Consider the following 21,968-nt stretch of genomic DNA (forward strand, 5'->3'; position numbering starts at 1 on the left):
AAAGGGTTCCAAAGGTGACCTAGGAAAATTATTGACCAGTAAACCTGACCGTGATGCCAGGCAAAATGGTAGAGACTATTATAAAGAACAAAATTACTGAATACAGACCTAGGCATGGATTAATGAGGCAAAACCAACATGGACTTAAGTGAAAGGGAACCAAACCTGACGTGGCCAGAAGGGTGCAATCAGGATCATAGCTCCGCAGTCTTGCTTGAGTTTCAGCAAAGTCTCCCTACTAGAGTTAAGGGAGGATACGCATACAGAAGGCCTGTCCCCCAATATAGGAGAAAGGCATCTGACGCTAGTCTGTCGTGGGCCTGAAGCTTGGAAAAGAACTGAGGGACTGTGATTGATCTGAGTGGCAAAAAGATTCACTGAGGGGCTGCCACACGCTCGGAAGAACTTGTGGACTACGCCCATGTTCAGTGACCACTCGTGAGGTTGCAACCTGTCGGCCAGACTGTTGTTTATGCCTGCCAGATAAGTGGCTTGGAGAAACATGCCGTGACGGTGAGCCCAAAGCCAAATCTGGATGGCTTCCTGACACAGAGGGCAAGATCTGGTGCCCCCCTGCTTGTTGGTGTAATACATGGCAACCTGATTGTCTGTCTGAATTAAGATTACTCGGTTGGACAGCTGATCTCTGAAAGCCTTTAGAGCGTTAAAGATCGCTCTTAATTCCAGGAGGTTAATCTACAGACCTTTTTCCTGAAAGGACCAGGCTCCCTGAGTGTGGAGCCCATCTACATGAGCTCCCCACCCCAGGAGAGATGCATCCGTCATCAGCACTTTTCGTGGCTGAGGAACTTGGAATGGTCGCCCCATGGTCAAATTGGATCGAATCGTCCACCACTGAAGAGAATTCTGAAAGTCAGTGCACAGTTGGATTACATCCTCTAGATCCCCCACAGCTTGAAACCACTGGGAAACTAGGGTTCATTGAGCTGATCTCATATGTAGACGTGCCATGGGCGTTACATGACCTGTGGAGGCCATGTGCCCCAGACGTCTCAACATCTGCCGAGCCGTGACCTGCTGAGACGCCGAAACCATGGACACCAGGGACAGAAGGTTGTCCGCCCTTGTCTCGGGAAGATAAGCTCGAGTTGTCTGAGTGTTCAGCAGAGCTCCAATGAATTCCAATTTTTGGACTGGGGTGAGATGGGCCTTGGGATAATTTATGACGAACCCCAGTAGCTCTAGCATCTGAATAGTCATTCGCACGGACTCCAGAGCACCTTCCTTCGAGGTGCTCTCCACCAGCCAATCGTCGAGATAAGGAAACACATGCACTCCCAGTCTGCGTAGCGACGCATTTGTAAACATTCTGGGTGCAGACGCCAGGCCAAAAGGCAGTACACGGTACTGAAAGTGCTGTGTTCCCAGTCGAATCGAAGATACTTCCTGTGAGCTAGAAGTATCGAGATGTGTGTCTAAGCATCCTTTAAGTCCAGAGAGCATAGCCAATCGATTTCCTGAATCATGGGAAGAAGGATGCCTAGGGTAACCATCCTGAACTTTTCTCGGATAAGAAATTTGTTCAGGGCCCTTAGGTCTAGGATGGGACGCATCCCCTCGTTTTCTTTTGCACAAGGAAGTATCTGGAATAGAATCCCAGCCCTTCTTCCCCTGGTGAAACGGGTTCGACCGCTTGGGCCTGTAGAAGGGCGGAGAGTTCCTCTGCAAGTACCTGCTTGTGCTAGGAGCTGTAGGACTGAGCTCCTGGTGGGCAATTTGGAGGCTTGGATTCCAGATTGAGGGTGTATCCTAACTGGACTATTTGAAGAACCCACCGGTCGGAGGTTATAAGAGGCCACCTTTGGTGAAAAAACATTAACTTCCCCCCAACCGGCAAGTCGTCCGGTATGGACACGTTTACTGAGGCTATGCTGAACTGGAGCCAGTCAAAAGCCCATCACTTGCTTTTGCTGGGGAGTCACAGTGGCCTCCATCAGGGCACTCCGAGACTGAGCCTGCCTCGCCGCCAAGGAACGATGTCCTCGATGGTGATGTCGAGAAGTTGACGCCTGCCTAGACAGTTTCCAACAAGGAAGGAAGGAAGAAAAAACATACTTCCCTAAAAGGCAAAAGGTGACAAGAACCCAAGGAGGGAATGGCAAGAAAACAGCAACGGATGAGCTGCACTGCTGAGACTGAGAAGATGCCACTGCCAACCACCTCCACGAGAAAGGAGGAGCGGCACCAGTCCCAAACAAGCCAAGAACAAAACGCGTAGCCCAGGATAGTCCCAGGACACCAAGCTGCACCTGTCAGAGTCAAGAGGGTTAGGGGCAACCCAACCAGAAGGCAATAAAGCACAGCCAGCAGTCCAAAGGAAAAATCAAGGTGCTAGAGAAGAAATATCCCTGAGAGTCTGCCAAGAAGAAGAAATGGCCTCCGGCAGCTAGCAAGACCACTCCGCAGCCCCCAGGCAGACACATCACACCAAAGAGGTGAAGGGGAAACCCCATGGCCCACACCAAAGAAGAAAACAGGGCAGAAACCCAGCAGAAATGTAAAAAAAGGTAAAGACAGGGACATCCCAGTGAAGGAGAAATGTTGGAGATCCCACCTACAGGACCAGCAGCGCTAAGAGAGGCCACAACTACTGAATCCCCCACAAGGCGGGAAACCAACTGGAAGGCAAAGCCATTCCCAACCCCTCACAGGACAGAACAGCAGAGAAGATCCCAGAAGGCGGGAAGTACTATGCAGCTGGCACACAAAAATTCTTGCCGGGATGGAACACGGAAAAAAGCCCCCCAGAGACCAAAGATGGAGTAGAGGGCCCCAAAACCCCCAACGGAGGCAAAAGAAATCCTGCCACAAAACAGCCGTGATCACCTCCAGTCCAGCCAGCAACTGCCAGTACAGTTGAAAAGAGAATGCGCTGAAGGTTGGGGAAGAAAAAGAAAATGCCCTGCAGAATGAAGAAGCCATTCCAGAACCAGAAGCAGGCCTGCAACTGATGTGCCAAAAAAACCTGTCAAAGGAAAAATAGAAATCCTTACCTCTCTACCCTCATCTCCCCTTATGTCCCTACCCGTAACCTCCGCTCTCAAGACAAATCCCTCCTGTCAGTACCCTTCTCCACCAACTCCAACTCCAGGCTCCGCCCTTTCTGTCTCGCCTCACCCCATGCCTGGAACAAACTCCCTGAGACCATACGCCGGGCCCCCTCCCTACCCATCTTCAAATCAATGCTCAAAGCCCACCTCTTCAATGTCGCCTTCGGCACCTAATCACTACACATCTTCTCAAGAAATCTTAACTACCCCAACTTGACATTTCGTCCTTTAGATTGTAAGCTCTTCTGAGCAGGGACCGTCCTTAATTGTTAATTTTGTACAGCGCTGCGTAACCCTAGTAGCGCTCTAGAAATGTTAAGTAGTAGTAGTAAATCCCGGCAAGAGAAAGGAATCAGTTGAGTCGTGTTTTTTTTTTTCTTTTTGTTAAGATAGCCTACTTCAGACACTCAAAGCCTTTGAACAGCTGGATACTGCAATGGGAGAATCTTTTGGCAGGTTCGGCCTACATCGTACCCCGTGTTGCCCTCAGCAGCAAAACAAAGGCAAAGCACTCACCTGAAGAAGCAGGGACCTCCCAGGAATGAGCCCAATGCCTAGCCAGCACCTCAGGCTCAGAGCAGGAGAACACCTGACAAAGAGGAACCTCCCTAATACTGGTCTTTTTTTTTTTTTTTTAAAGTAGTGAGGAAGGCTACAGCCCAGTTCAGCTCACATCACATGGGAGAGAGGCAGGGACCCAGATCACCAGGTATGCCCCCCAAAGTCGGCTCCACCGGCCGAATTCCCCCAAATCTCAATTGGCCAAAAAGGTCCAGGAGTTGCCCCAGAAGAGCTGCTGAGAAGCCATCTACCACCTGCTGGAGGTAGAGCTATACTCAATGAAGGAGGAGCTGGATGTCTGGTATCATTGCCTTCAATTCATTATCTCTATCTCCACCTGCTGGTAGATGGACACAACCCACCAGTTGCTGGATTCATCTGCTGCAGAGGATAAAGAAAAGCCCGATGCATGCCGGAGACAGTCAGCGAGTCAGGCTGATGCCAGTGCTGCAGCACAAAAGACTTCAGGAAAGATACCTGTAACAAACAGAAAGCAAGCAGGTAGGGCCAGGAGGGTGGGGAAAGACTCCACACTGTGTGGGAAGGAAGGAGGGTGCAGCCATGGGGAGGGGGCCTTGGTGGCTGGCTGCTGGGTAACAAGTACTGCCTAAGAAACTGGAAAGTCCAAAAATCGTGCCTATTTTTACTGAAGCACTTGCTTCCTTTTGCCATAGTAGGGCAGTATTACTAAGCATAACCATAGCTGTAATGAAAGCAAAGACTCTAACCTTTACTGCCCACATAGCTGTAGGGAAGGCTTGTTTCTCCAGCTATGTACAACCAAGGTATAAAATAGGAAGAATGCTCTCTCCTCCAGCGATCTTTTTAAAATATATGCGGAGTATCCTGGGCTTTACTGGAGTTAGGATGGAGAAGTCATTTTAAATCTTTACAGAAAGCTCACCCATTTGGCTTAAGGTGAGGTAAATTAAGTACAGGCTTGGATCACAATCAGAAATCACACCTGCAGCTGTCGCCCAAAGTGCCTGTTTGGTTACCCCTTCCCCCATTACCTATATAGATTCTTGCCAGGCTGTAGGCAAAGTCTCTAGCTGCCAGCTCCAAGAAGCCTGCACCTTTTAGGCCTGCTCTCTGTGTGAACTCTCTCAGTTTGTTCAGAGCAGCATGTACTAATGTTACCGAGGATGCTAGTTCAGGAATATTCACAGATGAATCCAGGTTACTCTAAAAGATAAAAGAGAGAGTTTATTTACAGAATACATCATACAGCTGCGAAGTAGGATGGATGTGAAAAAGGAGACATTCTTCACAGACAAGCAGGTAAAGTGCAGGCACACTTGACAGTGACATCACCTGACAGATCCACTTTCCCAAAGCTCTTTTCTAAATTCAAGAAAAGTTCTTACTGGCTTTTCCTGAGCATGCATAGGCTAAAGACCCATCCCCCTTTTAGTCTAGTTTTCTGTGCTTCAAAATGATTGCATCTCTCTCTCTCTCTGTGAAAAACTTCTCTCCAGCAACTTGTTTCTCTACACAAAACAAAAAAAAGTCAGAAAAACTAAGGGGATCTTTTACTAAAGCTTAGCTTGAGTTATTTGCAGCAGGGTCCATAGGAATAAAATAGGCCCTGCTGCAGATAACTCAAGCTAAGCTTTAGTAAAAGACCCCTAAGAGAACTTCCCACTAGTGGAAAAAGAAACATCAACAAATGTTCTTCAGAGAAAGTTGGCAATTCGTTCCTCCACACAAGACTACAGCTCCCTCCCCATTAAGCCCAGCATTTGTCAGATGAGTTACCAAAGGGGTGCAGCATTTCAAAGAGCTTTTCCACCATGCCAGATGCAGATTACATACCAAGAGAAGCAATGCCAGCAGGCTCCTGCCTCCCACTGCTGTCTTAGCACATTTCTGGACCCACTTCCTCGTTAGGAAAGGAAGCACATTCGTGCAGTGATGAATGGCCCCTTCCCCAAGGGAATCATCAAAATGGCAAAACAGTCTGTACAAATCTTTATTCTCAACAAATAAATTATACACATATACAGCAGATCAGTGTTGAGTCACTTCTCATTGTACCAATATTCACTCAACTGCTTTTTGTACATAAGAATAGCCATACTGGGTTAGACCAATGATCCATCTAGCCAGTATCCTGTTTCCAACAGTGGCTAATGGCTAATCCAGATCATCAAGTACCTGGAGAAACCCAAATAGTAGCAAGATTCCATGCTACCAATCTCAGGGCAAGCAGTTGCTTCCCCATGTCTGTCTCAATAGCAGACTATGGACTTTTCCTCCAGGAACTTGTCCAAACCTTTTTTAAGCCCAGATATGTAGATATGCTAACTGCTGTTACTACATTTTCTGGCAAAGAGTTACAAAACTTAACTATTCGTTGAGTGAAAATATATTGCCTCCTATTTGTTTTAAAACTGTTCCCATGCAACTTCATTGAGAGTACCCTAGTCTATGCACTTTTTGAAAGAGTAAAAAATCGATTCACTTCTACTTGTTCTACACCACTCAGGATTTTGTAGACCTCAATCATATCTCCCCTCAGCTGTCTCTTGTTTTCAAGTTGAGGGGAGATATGCTTTCATTTTCGACCCTCCCCCAAGGGACCATCAGCACTCAGAGAAACACCTCAGCGCACCTCCTTAAGGCCACCCAAGATCAGGTAGACCATAAAGCAGTGGTATAAGGAGCATAAGAAAATCAAAGAGAAATATAAGCAGTTAAGTCCCACTCCAGGTACCTCCATAAACCACTTCCCAAGACAAAACTCATTACTCAAAAGGTTACCACTATTATGGAATACCCTTGACCTAACTGAGGTGTGGCGGGTTCTATACCCTAGCGATCGTGATTATATGCATTTATTACATGCTCATGCAGGGCCGTGCCTAGGGTCTCTGGCGCCCCCCTGCAGACTATCAGTTGGCGCCCCTACCCCCCGTGAAAATGATCACGCCCCCCCCCCCCCCCCCCCCCCCCCCCCCGGTGAAAATGATCGCTCACCACTTGCCACACTGACAGGAATTGTCAGCAATATTCTTAGAAACAAATTGCTATACATTGCAAAATAAGATAGCAGATGTAAATTCTCAAAGTGGACATATTCCAAACGCTAGACAAAAATTAAACTGAACCCCCAAGATGCCAGACTCTGCATACAATGCAACACCACAGAAACAGAAAATGTCCCCTAGTACTGTGCAAAATATAAAGACTGCAGATGTAAATTTGAAAAAAACTAACAAATACCAATCACCACTTTACAAATTAACAAATAGAAATAAAACAAATATAGAAAATAAAATACCACCATTTTATTGGACTAATACATTTAGCTTTCAGAGGCCAAAACATCCTTCCTCAGGTCAATACAGTATAGTGCTGTTACAGTATCCTATCCTGACCTGAGGAAGGGGGTTTTGTTCTCCGAAAGTTAGTCAAAATGTATTAAAATTAGTCCAATAAAAAGATTACCTATTATAAACATTTATTAACACAGCTACAATACTACTATATCCTAAAGCAAAAAAATAAAAGTAAATATTTTATTTACAGTTTGTTGTCTCTGGTTTCTGCTGTCCTCATCTTCTTTTCACTGTCTTCCTTCCTTCCATCCAGCATCTGTCTTTGTTCTCTCTCTGCCATCCAGTGTCTGCCCTCTCTGCTGTCCCCTTCATCCAATGTCTGCCCTCTCTCCCTGCCCCTTCCATCTACATCTGCCCTCTATCTCAGCACCTTCCATCCACCATCTGCCCCTGTCTGCCCTCTCTCTCCCCCTTCCATTCACTGTCTGCCCTTTCTATCGCTTCCATCCACTGTCTGCCCTTTCTCTCTGTCCGCTCAATCCACCATTTGCCCTCCCTCTCCCATCCATCTAAGGTCTGCCCTCCCTCTGACTCCCCCTTCCATCTAGGATCTGTCCCCTCTCTCTGCCCCTTTTTTTCAGCCCCCAGTTCCAGCCCCACTATCCCACCAGTCCCCAGTTTCAGCCCTAGCCCTTTTCTCCCACCAGTCTTGAGCTTCGGCCCCCAGCCACTTCTCCCTGTCCCCTTTTCAGCCCCCAGTTTCAAACCCAGCCCTTTTCTCTCACTAGTCCCAAGCTTCAGCCCCAGCCACTTCTCCCTGTCTTCTTTTCAGCCCCCAGTCCCCACAGTTTCAGCTCTTGTCCCTTTTCAGCCCCCAGTCCCAGTACTAGCCCCCTTATCCCACCTACCCTCCTTTTCAGCCCCCAGTTCCAGCTCCAGCTCCCTTCATCCACATGCCTTGCATTAGGGCCTCCCCTTTCAGCCCCAGACCCCATCTGGGCTCCCCTCCCCATCCCCTTCTCCCATCTGGGCACCCCATCCCCTTCTCCCATCTGGGCACCCCAACCCCTTCTCCCATCTGGCCACCCCATCCCCTTCTGCCATCTGGGCTCCCCACCCCATCCCCTTCTGTCATCTGGGCACCCCACCCCATCCCCTTCTGCCATCTGGGCTCCCCTCCCCTTCTGTCATCTGGGCACCCCACCCAATCCCCTTCTGTCATCTGGGCTCCCCTCCCCTTCTGTCATCTGGGCACCCCACCCAATCCCCTTCTGTCATCTGGGCTCCCCTCCCCTTCTGTCATCTGGGCACCCCAACCCCTTCTCCCATCTGGCCACCCCATCCCCTTCTGCCATCTGGGCTCCCCACCCCATCCCCTTCTGCCATCTGGGCTCCCCACCCCATCCCCTTCTGCCATCTGGGCTCCCCTCCCCTTCTGTCATCTGGGCACCCCACCCAATCCCCTTCTGTCATCTGGGCTCCCCACCCCATCCCCTTCTGCCATCTGGGCTCCCCTCCCCTTCTGTCATCTGGGCACCCCACCCAATCCCCCTCTGTCATCTGGGCTCCCCACCCCATCCCCTTCTGCCATCTGGGCTCCCCTCCCCTTCTGTCATCTGGGCACCCCACCCAATCCTCTTCTGTCATCTGGGCTCCCCTCCCCATCCCCTTCTGTCATCTGGGCACCCCATCCCCTTCTCCCATCTGGGCTCCCCACCCCATCCCCTTCTGCCATCTGGGCTCCCCTCCCCATCTGGGCACCCCATCCCATCCCCTTCTGTCATCTGGGCACCCCATCCCCTTCTCCCATCTGGGCTCCCCACCCCATCCCCTTCTCCCATCTGGGCTCCCCACCCCATTCCCTTCTGTCATCTGGGCACCCCTGATCCGACCCGACTACCAGCTCCGTCGAGATGGGGGGGGGGGGGTGCTCCGCTCCCACTGCTCCCACCCTACCTTCTTTTAAAAAAGAAATCAGTAAAGCGGCGTGGCAGGCAGCGCAGCTTCGCGTCTGCCCTGCTTGTAAAACAAGTAGATCTCCTTGTCGGGCCTTCGCTCACTGGGTCCCGCCCTCGAGGAAATAGGAAGTTACCTCAGAGGAGGGCGGGACCCAGTGAGCGAAGGCCCGACAAGGAGATCTACTTGTTTTACAAGCAGGGCAGACGCGAAGCTGCGCTGCCTGCCACGCCGCTTTACTGATTTCTTTTTTAAAAGAAGGTAGGGTGGGAGCAGCGGGAGCGGCGCACCCCCCACCCGCTGACACCCGGGGCGCATCGCCCCACCGCGCTCTTGGTTCCCTCAGTGTCCGCCTTCTTCTGACGTCAGAAGAAGGCGGGACACTGAGGGAACCAATGAGTGCAAGGGAAGGGAGACGTCGGCAGCGCTTTCACCGACGCTGCTGCAGCGGCTGCGACCGAGGTAATTTAAAGTCCTTGGGGGCGCGGGACGAGGGTAAGCACCGCGGTGGCGCCCTCCAGAGGTGGGCGCCCCCCTGCGGCGCTTACCTCTCTTACCGCATCGGCACGGCCCTGTGCTCATGCGACACAATCTAGAATAGATTATTTGTGACTAGAGCACTATTCTCTAGAATAGTATCATCAGCAGAGATAGGTTTGTTTGGGATCTCTGTCCATGCCTTGATTTGATTACAGATGTATTTAGGAAAAGTGAGACTGGGAAAATATCCTTGGTAATTCCCTCTGGAACTTTATTGAAATCAGAAATTCCAGGAATTTATCTTAGCAAAATGGGGGGTATTTAGGAAAAGTGAGATTGGGAAAATATCCTTGGTGATTCCCTCTGGAACTTTATTGGGAGCAGAAATTCCAGGAATTTATCTTTGCAAAATGGGGGTAATTTAAGAATCATAATAGAGAACATACCCCTCAACCAATTTCATATTGGGATATGGCAAAAGCTGTACTTTCAAGGAAAACAAGAGACAGGGAAATCCTCCAATTAGAACAACAGCTGAGGATAGACAGATTATTATATGGGGCACACCCAAAGGAATCCCCAAAGGCTACTTTATTGGCTTCACAGATGGCATTAAATGAACAAATTCACAGAGAATGGTCAAATCCCAAATCTACTATAAGCATCAATTGTTCCTACATGGTAATAAAAGTGGAAAGATGTTAGCTCATTTGGTTAATACTAAAAAAAAAAACTACCGGCTTGCAGACTAATACATGCATTCAAATATTCAGGTACAACAAAGTCTGCTGTCAAATTGCACAATCAGAAATTCTTTCAAGTGGAGGAAAGCAGAGCTAATTTTATGACATAGCTGCTGCATACCATATCATCAGTCAGAAAACCTTCCCCTTCCTATTTTTATTTTTTATTATTTTTATCTAATTTATTCTTTAAATTTTTATGTTAATTTAAAACTCCAATTCTAATCCAACTCTGAAGCTTTGGCAATAACATTTGTAATCCTAATCGGCATGACACAAGCTCTACGGAGCCCTTCAATTTCACTCAAGATTCTTCTTCAGGAGCTGCCGGCTTACAGGCTAGCGCCACCACTTTTAAATCTTCAAGGTGGACACAGAAGTTGGGGCAATGAATGTGGTGTGTCTGCCTTGAAGACTTTGAGCCATCCCAATGCTATGCAGCCTTCTGTGTAGCGCACATCACACAACAGCGGACATATTCTGCATCTTTTGGTGCACATGGCCACCACAGTGCATGTTCTTCTTGCCAGGCTCCACACATGCCCACTACAGTGGCATCCCAAACTCCAATGGAATCCAAGAGAGTCCCATTTACCATGGCTTTCAAATGCTCCCTGCACTGGGAATGTCACCTACACAATCTCACCAAAGGTTGTCCATTCCAGGCTCCACAACCCCAGCTCACTCTCTCTGCTTGGGTGGGGTGTCGCTCTCGTGATTTCAGGTACAAGGCATGTGGTCTTCTCAAGGGCAGGTTCTCCACATCAAACAACTGCGCTCAGGGTGATCTTCTATGCCCCACAGGTATTCAGACCTAGGGGTACCAATTCCTTGATTCTCACTCAAGACTAGGGTCGCCTCCTCCACTCCAGTATTCTCCAGTAAGGTTAAAGATGTCTTCCTTGCAGGATCTCTATATGTGGTCAGTAGTTGTGGCACTCTTCAAAATCTGTGGGCAATCCAATCTCAACCTGTGAACAAATGCCAAATGTCCCAACTTCTGCTCTCTATCTCCAGGCTCTCACAGACTTGTCCATGATGCTTTCACAGTCTCCTGAAGCCAGGGACTCCTCTATTCATTTTAACTGTTCCCACAGATAAACAACACTACAGAAAGCTATATGAGATAGGGAAAATGAGTCCACATTTTCACTAAGCATTACTTGCTGGACCAGTCATTTTCACAGGATTTTGTTTTGGGGCAGGCAGTCTTCAGTGATCTTTTTCTTGTTAACCTTTGCTGTTCACTCATCTGCCTTCTAGGTCACTTTCACACTGGAGAATAACATTCATATAAGGAAAAAATAATTCTTACCTGATAATTTTCTTTCCATTAGTCCCAACAGATCAATCCAGAGACTTGTGGGTTGTGTCCCTCTACCAGCAGGTGGAGATAGAGAGAACCTCCGAGGTTTGCTATATGTGGACCTGTGCAGCCAAGTAAACCTCAGTATGAACGATACCAAAGCAGTGGAATGGAAACAACAGAAAACTTTCCTGACATTGTCAGACCAAATGCCCAACATACTTCCACCACTTCCAAATTTATTTGTTTTTATTATTTAATCAAACGAAGGAACATTCAGAACAAGGAAACCCGAAAAAACTAACCAACTGAAACAAAACCGCACAGTAAATCCAGGGGGGGGGAGGGGGAGCCTCTGGATTGATCTGTTGGGACTAACGGAAAGAAAATTATAAGGTAAGAATTAATCTTTCCTTCCATAGCGTTCCACAGTTCAATCCAGAGACTTGTGGGATGTACCCAAGCAGTCCTCAAGTAGGGCGGGACACCCCCAACCCGGCAGAAATCAACTACGAGCCATCCTGCTGAGCTGCTACATCCACTTGATAATGACGAGTGAACATATGGAAGCCCATGTAGCGGCTCTGCAGATATCTTCCCGAGAAACCAAATGGGACTCTGCATAGGAGGAAGCATGAGCTCCTGTAGAATGAGCACAAATTTGCGCATGGGCTTGCTTGCCCAATGCCATGTAGGCCGAAGTGATGGCCTCCCGCTCCCAACGGGCTATGGTGGCCTTGGAAGCCATATGACCCTTCTTACTGCCTCCAAAAAGGATGAAGAGATGGTCAGAAAGACGAAATTAATTCGTCACCTCCAAATACCTGAGAAGAGCCTCTAAAGCATGCCAGAGCTGCCACCTGCACCTTAAGAGAGAACTCAACGACAGTGATTTCTGTACACCCTCCTGAAGAAACATGAGGATAACTGATACTGAAGCCGCTAACAATCCCGAACTTGCACACCATGAATCGAAGGTACGCCACACCCTAGCATAAGCTATCGAGGTGAATTTTGTCCGAGCCTGAAGCATCGTAGCGATAACCGCGTCCGGACACCCTTTCCTTCTCAACTACGCCCTTTCAAGGGCCAGGCTGTAAGACTAAAAGGGGAGGGATCCTCCATCATGACTGGTCCCTGCAGCAAGACCATCCTGCGCCTGGAGCTGGAGAGGACAATCGAACAGGAGCCTGACCATATCCGCATACCAGGGACGTCTGGGCCAATCCGGGGCCACCACGATCACTCGACCGGGATGACTGGCAATGCGAGTCAGTAACCTGCCCACCATAGGCCACGGGGGAAAGGCATAGAGCAGGCCTCTGGGCCAAGGTTGTAGAAGAGCATCAATGCCTTCCGAGCCCAGCTCTCTTCCCCTGCTGAAGAAATGGGGAACCTTCGCATTGAATGCGGTGGCCATTAAGTCCATCACTGGCATCCCCCAATGGGCAGCTATTTGATCAAAGGCCAGAGGGGAGAGTGTCCACTCCCCCGGCTCCAACTGGTGGTGACTGAGAAAGTCCGCTTGCACATTCTGTGACCCCGCTATATGAGCCGCCGTCAAGAGAGAGATGAGTCTCTGCCCAATGGCAGCTCAGGGCCGCCTCGCACGCTAGGGGTGCACTCCTGGTGCCCCCCCTGACGGTTCACGTAGGCGACCGCCGTCGCACTGTCCGAGAGAACTCAAAATGGGCAACCACAGAGAAGAGACAGAAACTCCCGAAGGGCCAGATGAATCACCCGCAACTCCAAGCGGTTGATGGACCAAGACGCCTCCCTCGAGGTCCAAATGCCCTGGGCCATCTATTGGAGGCAATGAGCCCCCCCCAACCAGACAGCGACGCATCCGTGGTCACGATCTTCCATTCCGGGGTTTGCAGAGGAATGCCCGACACCAGATTCTTTTGAATGAACCACCAGTGCATGATTGTGTGTAGACGGGTCAAACATGGCACCGAACCTCGTAATCCTCTGAGAGCGGAGACCAACGGCTCAGAAGGTGCCACTGCAGGGGGCGCATGTGAGCTCTGGCCCACTTTACCACGTCCAAGGTGGAGGCCATGGAACCCAGAACTTGTACATAGTCCCAAGCCCGCGGGTTCAGAGTTTGAAACAGCTTGTAACTGACTGCAACCGCTATGCTCAAGCTGAAGGAAGAGAAACTATCCCTGTTCGGGTATCGAAGCACACTTCCAAGTATTCCAGCATCTGGGAGGGCGCAAGGCTGCACTTTGGGAAGTTGATCACCCAACCAAGCGACTGAAGCAACCCGACCACTCTGTCGGTTGCCCGTTGACTCTCCTCAAAAGAAGACGCCCACACAAGCCAGTCATCTAGATAAGGATGGACTTGAATCCCTTCCTTTCTGAGATAGGCCGCCACTTCGACAAGGACCCTGGAAAAAGTCCAAGGTGCTGTGGCTAGGCCGAAGGGCATCGCTTTGAATTGAAAATGACAACCGAGCAATGCAAGGCGAAGAAAACGCCTGTGGGGAGGCCAAATTGGAATGTGTAAATAGGCCTCTTTGAGATCGAGAGACGTCAAAAACTCCCCTGGCTGTACTGCTGCGATCACCGAGTGGAGGGTTTCCATGCAGAAATGCCGAACCCGTAAGGACCTGTCGATGCACTTGAGATCTAGGACGGGTTGCCAAGAACCACCCTTTTTTGGCACCACAAAATAAATGGAGTATCGACCGCACCCTCTTTCTGCTGGGGGTACAGGCTGGACGGCTCCCAGTCGTTGTAAGTTGAGGAGGGTGTGACGAACTGCCCACACCTTGGCAGGAGATTTGCAAGGAGGTTCCAGAAATGAGTCTACTATCGGATGAGCCAATTCCAACTTGTAGCCGTCTCTGATAACCTCCAAGACCCATCCGTCGGATGTTACCCTGGTCCACTCCGTCAGGAATAGGGACAGCCTGCCCCCAATAACCAGCTGGAGATGGACCAGGGCCCCATCATTGGGCGGACCTGGCTGCGGGCTGGTTTCTGTTACCGGAAAGGAAGGCCCGCCTGTCACCTCGAAAGGGCTGAGGTCTCTGAGAAGACCTTGCTTTCTGAAAAGAGGCCCCGCGACCTGGATAGTAACGACGTGTATTCCTAAACTTAGGTCTAGGTCCCGCCAGTCGCACAAATTTGGACCTGTCCTCCAGAAGGCGCTGGCCCTTAGTCACTGAGGTCCTTCACAATCTGTTATAGGTCTGTCCCAAACAAAAGCTTTCCCCTAAAAGGAAGCCTTGCCAGCCGTGACTTAGAGGCCACGTCTGCAGCCCAATGTCGCAACCACAGCCAGCGACGCACGGTGACCGTTAGGGAAACCTCCTTCCCCAAAGCCCTCAAAAGATCATAAAGAAGATCCCCAAGGAAGGCTAAACCGGACTCTAAGGACAGCAAAACAGCCACGAGGTTCTCCAGAGAGGAAGCTTTCTGTACCCACAATAAGCATGCCCGTGCCGCATAGGAGCCACAAACTGAAGCTTGCAGGGAAAGGGCCGCTACTTCAAAGGACAGCTTCAAGCAAGTCTCCAACTTACGATCCTAAGGGTCCTTGAGCACCGTGCCACCCTCCACAGGGAGAGTGGTTTTCTTAGTGACCACTGTGATTAATGAATCCACTGTAGGAACCTTCAGCAAGTCTAAGTCAGCAGCAGGCAGCGCGTAAAGACGCAACATAGCTCTAGCACCTTAAGCCCACTGCGCCGAAATAAGGATTTTCATGGCCTCATGCACATGAAAGGAAAAAGGTGGGCATTTGGTGCCAGTCATAACAGAGGGGACAGGACCTGTTCCCCCTGACAATTCAGGGGGTGAAATAGCCAAAACCTCAAAAGCCCTAATAATCAGGGAGGGAAGCTCTTCCCTGCGAAAAAGGCAGGCAGCCGTTGGGTCATCCCCCTCCTTAGAGGGCAGGATGACCTCATCTGCCAAATCCAATGATTCTGAGGGAGAGCCAGAGACAAAACCAGGCCATGTGTGTCAGATAGCTCCTCGGGATCCAAAATCTCCACCTGGGGTTTTGGCAGGAAAGACTTAGAGGCTGCAGCAACTGAAGTTTGCTGAGGAAGAGACGGGGCTGCCTGAAGAGAAGCTCCTGACTTCTTCAGAAGAAATGCATTGTGCATTAATAAAACAAAATCCGGGGGAAAAGGAACTGAAAGGGACTCCCCTGCTCCCTCTAAATTGCTTTCCTCCATCGGAGCCTGTATCACAGAAGCACGCTGTGCCTCCTGTCTGTCAACAGCCATGTGCAGAGCTGGTCGCGCCTGAGAGGAAAAAATGGCGCCCGCTGCACTAACTGCCCCGAGGAAACTACCAAAACTATCCCCTGCGCTTCCGACTCACCAGACGCCTGAGGGGAACCCCCGTCGCACTCAACACCCAATGTGGGCTGACGGCGGCACGACTCACACTCCCTCGACGCTGCTCTCCAGCCCCCACACCGGGAGCAGTGCTTAGCCGCCTCAGAAGGCACTGACATGTTCCACAAACGCCTGCCCCTCAAACAGACTCGGCAGCCCGTCTAGCTCCTCCAGATGATTAAACAAAAACAAAGTTTACCTTTTTTTTGTTGTTGTTGTTTACTCAAGAGAGAAAGGCAGCACCCGATCAGGCCCACAGCCCCGGGCGACGGAGGAAAGGTAGGAGGAGACCGGGAGGAACCTGGCACCACCAGGTGTACACCAGAAGCTACAAACATCCACTCAACCCCTGACTCTGCTAAACTAGGCCCAAAGGACACCAGTAGCCAGATCAAACCAGAGCTCCACCTGCTAGATAGAGAGAATACGGAGGTTTACCTGGCTGCCCAGGTCCACATACAGCAAACCTCGGAGGTTCTCTCTCTCTCCACCTGCTGGTAGACCTTTTACCACAAACTGGGTTAAATACTCCATAATTAATCATGTAACATTCAATATACCTAACATTTGACTAATATTTGTTAACCTTTATATCACATATAAACTAACACTTACATGTACTTCCAATTGTGTTATTACAAACTTGTGAATTCTAATTATAAATTATAAAAATAACATGAATGATATTCTATCACATATGAGTTTATCTTGTTGGGCAGACTGGATGGACCGTGCAGGTCTTTTTCTGCTGTCATCTACTATGTTACTATCTTAATCACCTCATCAGGCACAAGAGAAAAAGAAAACAAATGTCCTTAAACAAGTTCCTGCTGCTTAATTTCTAACAATCCATAACATCCATAGTCCGTTTGCAGCCTGTAGCTTGTAACTCCACTTGTAACCGTCCTAATCACACTGTTTTGTTGTTATAAATCCAATGTCTGAGAGGTTTCACCAATCTTTTGGAATGAAGTAGAGTATCAGACGTCACACAAAAGATATCTCTAAGTTCTTATTATTAACCATGTGTTTCTTTTCTGGTCCCAACACTGGCCGTGTTTCCTAGTTCACTTCATCAGGAGACCTTATGCAATAGGCAATACATGCAAATTACCAAACTTGCAAATCTCTTCAACATTTTACAAATTCAATATTATACACATACCTTAATCAACCTCAAATTCAGAGGTTGCAGAGGCAAGAAGATATAAGTGCAGTTATAAATTTATCATCTAAAACATTAACTCAGGACCATATATCAGTGTTATCGTTAGGATTATCCTTTGTTCCTACAGCATTGTATGATGCATTTGAAGTGCGTTTGTATTTACAAAATTTTTTTCGTAAAATAAAATTGAGAAGCTACTTCAATGGATCAGAAACCAATTTAAATACTGATCAAGGTTCCACAGATCAAGAAGCCACGTTTTCATCTAGGTATAAAGTGCCTTCAGTTTGGGTTCCCCCTGGATTTAATGATCCTATAGTGGAAACCTTTCAAAAATTGGTGTTAAAGGATTTGGAAAATATAGACCAGCAACAGATATGCAGTCAACACAATTTAACTAGGACACAGAGAAAGGCCTTGAATTATTTGAGAAATGATTGCACTATAATAATCTCCCGGGCAGATAAGGGCGGTGGGGTAGTAATCCAAGATCAGGAACAATATGTAGGTGAAGCGCATCGTCAAGATAGAACCTTTTATCAGCGACTTCAAAGCAACCCCACACCAGAATATTCTGTTCTGGTTTTTAATATGCTACAGGTAGCTAATGAAGAAGGAATCATCACAACTAAAAATCCAAGTATTCCCTGTATATATTTTACACCAAAAATTCACAAGTCCTTGGACAACCCTCCGGGACGTCTGATTGTGTCGGGCATAGGATCTTTATTCGAGCCTTTATCACAATTCTAATGATAACTTGGATCTTTTACCCAAATTGGGGATAGCTCAAGAACAACCGATTATTATGGTAACACTAGATGTGGTATCTTTATATACCAGTATCCTGCAGAAACTGTGCCTTCAAATTATTAAACAAGTTCTATTAACACAGGATTTATCCGCAGCTAAGATTCAACTATTATTGCAGATGGCATCTATAGTAGAGAAAAATTATTTCGTATTTTTGGATCGGTATTATTTGCAGATTAGAGGAGTCGCTATGGGGGCTACAGCAGCCCCCACGGTGGCGTGCCTCTAGATGGGAGAGTTTGAAACAAAATATGTTAATAATTCACAGTATGTTAAAAAATTGTTACATGGAAAAGATATATTGATGACATGCTGCTAGTGTGGTCAGGTACAAACGAAGAATTAGATTTATTTCTAAAACATTTGAATGGTAGTGACCCTAATATTAAATTTATAATGCAGGTGTTTGGTCAAAATGTGCAGTTTCTAGACATAAATATTGTGTATGATCAAAATACATTCGTCACTAGTACATATCATAAGCCTACTGACAGAAATACCATTCTACATTTTAAAAGCCATCATCCTCGCCAACTGAAAGAAAGTAACCCCATAGGGCAATTCATGCGGATAGAAAGATTGTGTTCAGATGAGACTCATTTTGTGCAGCAGGCACAAGATTTATCAAATAGATTCCAACAGCGAGGATATCCTGGTAGAGCAATAAGTTCAGCCTATATAAGCAAGCTACACACACCCAACAGTACTGGTACTGGTTAATGCAGAGAAGAAGAAGTAATAATCAAAACAGCTATATTAATTGTGTTTTATCATATTATAAACAAACGCAAATGATTCAGAGAATCATCTTGAAACATTGGCCAATATTAGCCCTACATGGAAGTTTAACGGAAAAGCCTAGGTTCTCCTGCACAAGGGAGAGGAATATGGGGGAGTTGTTATTTAAAAAATCATTTAATCGATCGGTGAACAGTGAAGACATTGGAGGGCATGGGCAGTGCCATAAATGCGTATACTGTAAACATGCGATATGCACAAATCGAATTCAGGAAGGCAAAATTCAAAAGCAGTTTTACTTGAAGAGCAAAACAGATTGTAACACACAGAATGTTGTCTATGGGATTCGTTGCCCTTGTCAATTGTGGTATGTTGGGGAAACTACGCGTAAGATAAAGATGCATATTGCCCAGCATTTAAGTAATACTCGGTTACAGAAACGCGATACGCCTCTAGTGAATCACTGGTTAGCGCATGAGCATTCCATTCAAGATTTACAATTTGTAGTTATCTTTCATGTTCAGAAGGGAAGGGGTGGCGTAGAAAGACAGCTGATACGCAAAGAACAAATGTTAATCTATAATTGTAATACCATTGAGCCCAATGAGCTCAATAAAGAAATTGATTGGCCCTTGTTAATGTCTATATAAAAGGTGGGTTTGCCAAACTCTAATCCATGCATTACAGGAAATTACATTAACATACCGGAAGCTGTAACTTTCTGTGGTGTGCCTAACAGGAATTCGAGGTTGATTAAGGTATGTGTATAATAATGAATTTGGAAAATGTTGAAGAGATTTGCAAGTTTGGTAATTTGCATGTATTGCCTATTGCATAAGGTCTCCTGATGAAGTGAACTAGGAAACACGGCCAGTGTTGGGACCAGAAAAGAAACACATGGTTGATAATAAGAACTTAGAGACATTGACGTCTGATGCCCTACTTCATTCCAAAAGATTGGTGAAACCTCTCAGACATTGGATTTATAACAACAAAACAGCGTGATTAGGACTGTTACAAGTGGAGTTACAAGCTACAGACTGCAAACGGACTATGGATGTTATGGATTGTTAGAAATTAAGCAGCAGGAACTTGTTTAAGGACATTTGTTTTCTTTTTCTCTTGTGCCTGATGAGGTGATTAAGATAGTAACATAGTAGATGACGGCAGAAAAAGACCTGCACGGTCCATCCAGTCTGCCCAACAAGATAAACTCATATGTGATAGAATATCATTCATGTCATTTTTATAATTAGAATTCACAAGTTTGTAATAAACAACACAATTGGAAGTACATGTAAGTGTTAGTTTATATGTGATATGAAGGTTAACAAATATTAGTCAAATGTTAGGTACACCTGCTGGTAGAGGGACACAACCCACAAGTCTCTGGATTGATCTGTGGGACGCTACGGAACGACCCTTAGCTTGGGACTCGCAATCAAACGTACCTGCATCTTTCCTGCTTGTCTGTGGAGAAAGTGAAGCTGCTTTCCTACCACGAGGGTTTGCTGCAGGGAAATGTAGCTACTTACCTGCCCTCCTTCCCCACTAGTGTAAATACAAAGTGATACTATCAATTAATTGCTAAGGTATTGACTGAAGGGGATCGGGGTCTTTAGCTTAGCACAGGAATGAATGCACCTACTCAGGAGATGCCAGAAAAGGCTTCTCTTGAGCTTGAGGGGGAGCTCTAGCAAGATGGATCTATTGAACATTACCATCGCCTTTCCTTACTGTCTACTGAGAACCCTCATTACAGGTAAGCAACTTCATACTGCTATAGAGCCAAATGCTACTACTACCATTGCTAGGAAACAGCTGGGCAAAATATTTTTCTGATTTTTCTTCTTACTGTGCCTTCCATGAATTTTTGAAGACCCTACTATTTAGGCAATGCTGAATAGATTTTCTGATTTATAAAGGATGATGTAATTGTTGTAGCTCGACAAAGTATTTTATTATGTACTAGTAAAACAGGCCCGTTTCTGACACAAATGAAACGGGCGCTAGCAAGGTTTTCCTCAGAGTGTGTATGTTTGAGAGAGTATTGTGAGATTGACTGTGTGTGAGAGAGAGTGAATGTGCGAGTGTGTGTGTGTGTGTGTGTGTGTGTGTGAGAGAGAGAGTGAGACTGCTGGGTGCGAGTGTGTCTCCTCTGTGCCTTGAAGCATTCCTGCAACATTCTGGAACTAAGTGTCGTCAATTGAGGAGATGGAGCCTTACAGAGCGTAGTTCCGGAACGTTGCAGGAATGCTTCAAGGCTTGAAGGCTTCACTTTCTCGGCTTCAGAACGTTGGGAGGTGCGTTTTATTATATAGGATGATTTTTTTAAATTGTAAACCACTTAGGCACAAATAGTATATACTGGTATACAAATCAATAAATCCAATCCAATCTACTATGAGGAAATTTGCCCAGCTGAAGTCCTAAGCCTATCTATAGGATTTGCTATGCAAAACATTACAGTCAAGAGTCAGAAATGGAGTGAATAAAGAATGATTTGAAGTGGACTCACCTGAACTGCAGCAAAGAAGCTAACCAGCACTTGTCCTTCACTTTTGGCAACAGCGCGTAAGACGTCCAGAGAGAGAATGTTGGTAGTGCCTTCCCAGATCGTCAGCACCTAGGTCATGCAGACATAGCTACGTCAGACCCCCAAATCATCTTACCAATATAACTAACATGATTCGAATTTATTTTTACTTTATAAAATACAAATTCAAGAAACATGCTTTTGAAAATGATGTCTGCTGGTTGCAGTGACTGCTACCGAATGGATAAAGCAAACCTAAATAATTCTTGTCCAGCTGAGAGGAGGAAGCAGCCGGCATAGCTGGCTGGCCATGCAGAACGTGGAGTAGAAATAGTGTAACAAAGCTATGACAGTAAGCAATGTGGGCCTAGGAGGAAGCAGAAGTGTCTTCAGCACCTGGGAGGGAGGAAAAGATGTACCAGCAGCTCCAGTTGGAGCCTGAAAGGTAGCAGTAGGACTACTATGAGAAGAATGAGAGGGTGGAAGTGAAACGGGAAAAAGAAAGCAGCAGTAACGGAGGACAGAAGACTGCATTTGAGTAGGGTAAGGGATGTAAAGCAGTGGTTCTCAACGCAGTCCCTGGTGCACACCCAGCCAGTCAGGTTTCAGGATATCCACAATGAATATGCAAGGAATAGATTTACAGGCACTGCCTCCTTTGTATGCCAATCTACCTTGTACATTCATTGCAGATATCCTGAAAACCCGACTGGCTGGTGTGGCCTGAGGACTGTTACGAGAACCACTGAAGTAGAGAATGAGAACGTTACATGGGTGGGTGGTGCGTTTTTGTTAAGGAAGACATGCACTTGTATACTTCCACCACCTTGGCTTTGGATTTTAGATTTAATTACTTATCTTTTCAAATTATTGGGTGAGAAAGGAAGGAGTACAAAGCAAGCACAGTTCAGCCCTGGCAAATAAGTACTGGAAGAATTTTTTAATCTGTAAAAAT

The 21,968-nt window shown here is 47.1% G+C and overlaps 1 protein-coding gene across 1 annotated transcript in view; it reads right to left on the minus strand.

Annotated features, from left to right (window-relative positions):
• Positions 1-21,968, minus strand: part of LOC115479719 (acyl-CoA dehydrogenase family member 11-like) — an 82,988-nt gene that overhangs the window by 8,916 nt on the left and 52,104 nt on the right. Inside the window, exons 12-13 of the mRNA XM_030217860.1 lie at positions 20,996-21,103; positions 4,646-4,817 (exon numbers count right to left, since the gene is read on the minus strand). Of these exons, the coding sequence (XP_030073720.1) occupies positions 4,646-4,817; positions 20,996-21,103 (280 nt within the window). The remainder of the gene's footprint in view (positions 1-4,645; positions 4,818-20,995; positions 21,104-21,968) is intronic.

Source organism: Microcaecilia unicolor, chromosome 11 (genome assembly GCF_901765095.1).
Source record: "Microcaecilia unicolor chromosome 11, aMicUni1.1, whole genome shotgun sequence".
Classification (NCBI taxonomy): domain Eukaryota; kingdom Metazoa; phylum Chordata; class Amphibia; order Gymnophiona; family Siphonopidae; genus Microcaecilia; species Microcaecilia unicolor.